General features: G+C 35.7%; 1 protein-coding gene across 1 annotated transcript in view; it reads right to left on the bottom strand.

Moving 5' to 3' along the window:
• The window catches only part of fbxo2 (F-box protein 2), a 3953-nt gene extending 391 nt beyond the window's left edge, over nucleotides 1-3562 (bottom strand). The window contains exons 1-5 of the mRNA XM_016268233.1: nucleotides 3399-3562; nucleotides 2821-2899; nucleotides 2021-2147; nucleotides 1743-1838; nucleotides 1490-1628 (exon numbers count right to left, since the gene is read on the bottom strand). Coding sequence (XP_016123719.1) covers nucleotides 1490-1628; nucleotides 1743-1838; nucleotides 2021-2147; nucleotides 2821-2899; nucleotides 3399-3533 — 576 coding nt within the window. The 5' untranslated portion in view covers nucleotides 3534-3562. The remainder of the gene's footprint in view (nucleotides 1-1489; nucleotides 1629-1742; nucleotides 1839-2020; nucleotides 2148-2820; nucleotides 2900-3398) is intronic.
• Between the last annotated feature and the right edge of the window lie 1959 nt (nucleotides 3563-5521).

Below are 5521 nucleotides of genomic sequence, written 5' to 3' on the forward strand. Positions count from 1 at the left end.
AAACAGTCGGTTATGTCTGTGAAGGTAAACAGCTGGGAAATAATTTCATGTTTATTTTAGATCTGTGTGGCAGCAGCAATATACAGTAAATAAATCAATAAATCCTCTGCTCTGTTGTCTGCTCTGAGGCTGGGACTCTAAACAGTGTTCTGTGCTCGTCTGTGCAGCCAAAGACAGAAGAGTTGGCATGTTTTGCTCAAACTTGCGTTATGGCATTAGAACTAGTACACCGTTGTCGCTTGCTAAAACACAATAAGGGCACCCTGGGTGTAAACTTACAGATTAAGGGGCGGTAATATTATAATGAGATCCCTTTGCCACGTCACTAGGGGAGCGAAATCAGACACACTCGTTTTCTCAGACGCTTGCAGAAAAAGGCTAAGCAAAACAAAGTTACTGGGTTAATCTTTTTCACGTTTCCTTGGTTGGTAGATGCACCGGGGACCTGATTATAGCACTTAAAACCTGGAAAAGTCCGATTTTCATGATATGTCACTTTTAAAACAACAGGCTTGATAATAAAGAAATACTTGAATGATGTAGAACCTAAAAAAAGAGAAAGGTGCAAAATATACTATATAAACATGTAGACTAAACAGCTTTAGGTCATTGATATGACTAGCATTTTGCAGCTCATTAGTTCTTTTTTTTTTTTTACCTATTCATTTAATCAACCTTGTAAAGCCTGACATTCAAAATAATAGAAATGTATATTTTTGTAATGGAACAGTTAATTGAATCTATAGAAACATTCTAACAACAACAAAAAAAAAGCTCACACTCAAGAAGAAGATAAAACACCTTAATTTTATGCATTGGTCCAAACTGAGCAAAAAATATGCAATGTGGTGCAGATGCTGATATTTATATGGCCCGAAAGTAAGATGAAATTCTCAAAGCTTGTAATGTAAATCAATGAGATGTTTATAACAGTATATCAGATTACTTACATAAAATGTGTATAAATATCAGTTGACTATCTATATCTGCCAATAATGTCTTCTGATGATTTTTAAAATGCTTAGTTTTATGATCAAAGATCTGTTTCAAAACATAATCCAATGCAATACAATGTTGATTGAGAGATGAACAAATAAACGTTCCTCAAAAGCCTGATGATAATATTTGAAACTCACATTTTAACATGATTTTTCTAATAAATTATGTATGAATAATCAAGTAAACCTAAGTTGCATCAATCCATTAAGTGCTCATCTTGAAATATAAATGTTATTTTTATGTTTACTTTAAAAAAATCTGTAAAAAATTACACAGCAAAAAGACGTGAATCAATTATAGTATACTAAAAGGACTTTTACTTACTAAAAAAAGTGTAAATCAGAAGGCATGTATTAGATTGTGTACAACAGATTTTTCAGCAAAGTTGACAAATTTGCATATCAAATATGATCAAAATAGGCTGTATAGGGTTAAAGGTTAAGTGGGAGTGTTATGCAAAACTAGACTCGGATTCTGCACTCCTGCATACCTTTTTCCAAGAGCAGTCATCGCAGTCAGGGTCGAGGGTCACTTCATCTGACTTAAATTCAGTGATGACCTCTTTGTTTTCATCAAGCAGAGACACAGTGAGATTATAAGTACACCCACAGTCTGTTCGGCTACAGTACCTACACACACACACACACACACACACACACACACACACATTTAAAAGAAATGACTGAACGAACAACGTGACGAAACAAAACTCATGCCATTATCTCCATATCATCAAGGCTTACCAGTCCTCCACAGTGACGGCTGGCTGTGCAAAATCTAAATGTTCGGGGTCGTAACCCTCTGCCAGCAAGTCAATCATTTGTCTTTTTATACACGGCCTGCAACAGAACAGAAACAGACATTGAAACACACAGATATACAAATGATGAATGAAGACATTTCGAAACACAAGCAGGGAGAGTGTGAAAGAAAGACTTTTTCACCCACTTCTTTTAAAGACAGAAAAACGGCATTATTTTCCCCACCCTCATCTGTTCAGCTACTATTCATTCTCTCTTACTCAAAAGAGGTGCAGAAGTATTTAGTGACTGATTCGTCATTGAATGCGTGTCCGCAGGCCCCCGGCATGTCTTCGGTCTGCCATTGATCGCCTCCATTCTCTATCAGCTCCCAGTGTTCCAGAGCCTCTGGTGAAGAACATTTTTCAGATATTAAGGTAGCTGAAGTACATTTTACCGATCTGATCATTTTATTTAGAGCTGGCATGTGATAGCAAATGAGTTCATCTTAAACTATTACTTCATCTAAACAGCATTTTTTGTATTCATTTGTGTTATGCACGCGGTTATGACTTCCTGTCTACTGCTAAAAGGTGATTAAATAGTGACTGCACTGACTTTTACATTTATGCATTTAGCAGACACTTTTATCCAAAGCGACTAATAGCAGCATAAGCAATTCATCACAGAGCCAATAATGTTTGCGGTACAGTATACTGTGCCATGTTTATTAGAGAACTAGATCATTAATTAGAAAGCTAGACTAGTTGTTGTCCCTAAATCTAAAACCTAAAATCATGATGAAAAAAAGTACACTTTTTTTTTTTTTTTAAGGATGCATGCATTTGATCAAAAATACAGTAAAACGGTATTATTGTGGAATATGATTACAATATAAAACAGCTGTTTTCTATTTTAAAATATTTTAAAATGTTATTTTATTCTTGCAATGACAAAGCTGAAGTTTCAGCATCATTACTCCATTGTCGTATGTTCCTTCAGAAATCTAATATATTCTATATTCAATATTAATATGTCGTTTTTGAATGCCTTATTGACCGTAGTGTAAATGTCGACTTACCATCTCCATTAGGATTTTTTAAGAGGTTTCCGGGCATGTTGTTGAATCTTGTTGTGAGAGATTTCTTCTTTTCCTGTGACTATTCAGAGAGAAATATAGGGCAGATAAAACTGTGTAAACAGTGACACTTTCTACAAACAAACCGTTTGCTGTCATGACCTTTGCATCTTTAACCAGCAGTCCTTTTCATCATTCATGCGCCTGAGATTGATTTCATTTCCTGGAGCCTGCAGTAGAGCTGAAGTGTTTACCCTTTCAGGATGTTCATCACCAGGAAGCCAATGTGAAGGAATGCATAAATTAAAGCCCACTATCAATGCTATGCTACAGCTGACATCTTTCACCAGAGGTATTAACTTCAATTATGAGTCATACAGTATACGCTGTCATGTGGTTAATTTCTTTCTGGGTTGACTGTTCCCTGTAGCTCTAGCTTAGCCCTTTGCAGTGAGCTGACTCATGTTTCCTGCTGTAGATCTGTTCAGCGTAAGGATGGGATCTTTGTACATACATGAAGTAAATGCGTCACAGCACACACATAAAAAGGCAATGAAGCATATAAATTGTCCAGTACTTACAGTGAGTGTTGTATCTCTTGAGTCTGTCCTCTCAGTCGAGTGTGTGTGTGTTTGGTGAGAGGAAACTTCCTGTAACCTGATCTCTCTGCAGACTTTCTCTGGTTGGCAGAATGAGGCACATGAGTCTTCCTGCATCAGCTGTATTTACAGCTGACGGTTCTGCAGAGCACAGCACAGCACGTGTATGTGTGCATTAGCACTAATGTCACTCACTTTATAGAGGACATACAGAAAACAGACAGTTTATTCTACAACAGCCAACAAAATAATTCTATCGTCATTTTTCAGGATGCCAAAACCACGGAGCTCGGTACATGACATGCGAATTTCTTGTTTACATCGAGTCTACAGTTTTACCCTTTTAACGAGGGAATTAACGAGCAACACAACAGACACATACAATACGTTCTTATAAAACATGAATACATAAAAATATAAATAAAATAGATTTCCCTATGTCAGAGAATTACATTTCCGTTAGGACCGTTTTACAACAGAATTGCACGGGGGACAAACTAATTTTTATATTGGTTACTTTTCATCTTTGGTAGTCTATAACGAGAACGTGAAGGGAGCGTATAAAACTCTGCAACTAATGGTCTCTGTCCAAGAGCACAGATCGAGCCTGACTCAAAACATTTCTGTTGAACAAAAATTACAAACTACTTTGTTCTTTCCCTATAATCTACCCACTAACTGTAATGATTATATTTAATGCATTTTGTGTTTCACACTGAGATTCCCAAACCAGCAGCTAATAGAAGGACAGCACAGCTCAGTGTAAAGCCCTATTCGGACGGGACTGGTTTTCTAAACCAGTGTTTCTCAACCAGGGGTCCGTGGACCCCTAGTTGTCCTTGACATAAGGCCAGGGGGTCCGTATAAAGTATGAATTTTTGTATACATTTTGTATATTTTGACATGAAATGTTCCCATGAAAGAAAAATCCAATATAGCTGATGATATGGCCAAATACTGGACAAGTCAGCTAACTTGAATTATACTTGACTGCATTTGGTCCTCACAAAGACACAAATGATACGAGTCAATTTTGTTCTGGGGGTCCTTGAGGATGGTTCTGAATTGGACTGGGGGTCCGGTACGCCAAAAGGTTGAGATTCACTGTTCTAAACTACGTTTGAGTTTCCACCTTAACTACAGTGTGTGTGTGTGTGTGTGTGTGTGTGTGTGTGTTAACCTGGCAACACATCCCTTATGAAAATTAACCATCGTTTTACTACAAAAAAAACTAAAACATGGTTTGCCACACTTACCATAGTCTTACCATGGTATTTGTAGTACAACTGTGGTTATACAAAAACAAAACAAAACATGGTTACTACCATGTTGGGGGTAATGCATGATGCACACATGTTAAATAACACAAATATCCTTTATGTATTTAATTCCATTTTATTAACCAGTATCTTTGCTGCTGCCCTTCAATGATCTATTCATACGAATAAGCAAAAATTACTTTAGATAAACATAACTTTTTGTGAAAAAATGAGGCCAAGCCAGACGAGAAAATGTAACATATTGCATTACTTTCCATAACTAAGTAATACAATTAGTTACTTGTTTTAGGAAGCAACGCAAAATTGTAATTCGTTACTTTTAAAAGTAACTCTCCATTAATATGACGAGCTGGACCTCAAAATAAATGTTAGATGGAAAAATTGCGTGTTATTTATGATCGAGTTTGTAGCTTAATTAAGTATATTTTAAATAGTTTGATCACTGAATCAATAGGAAATCCGTTGAAAACATCCAGTGATCTCATGCCATTGAAGTGAATGTTCAATTTATTAATATTTATTGTAATAAATATTTAGGAAATATGGGAGATGCAGATGAACACAAAGCAGCATAACAACAACTGAAAGTTAAAGAGGGTGATGTATCCAAATAATCATAGTTGTTACATTTTCCTTGATTTTCATATCCATCTATTCATTTATGATTTATTCTTTATTGATTTTTTATTTTATGTTTATGCTTCTTATATTAATCCTCATCATATATTCAAATATTTACTACTCATTTATGCTTATGTTTTGTTTGATTTATATTCAAGATGTAATTATTCTCCAAGAATATGTATGTCGTACTCACATTTCATA

The sequence above is a fragment of the Sinocyclocheilus grahami genome, unplaced genomic scaffold (assembly GCF_001515645.1).
Source record: "Sinocyclocheilus grahami isolate Dianchi unplaced genomic scaffold, SAMN03320097.WGS_v1.1 scaffold44.1, whole genome shotgun sequence".
Lineage (NCBI taxonomy): Eukaryota > Metazoa > Chordata > Actinopteri > Cypriniformes > Cyprinidae > Sinocyclocheilus > Sinocyclocheilus grahami.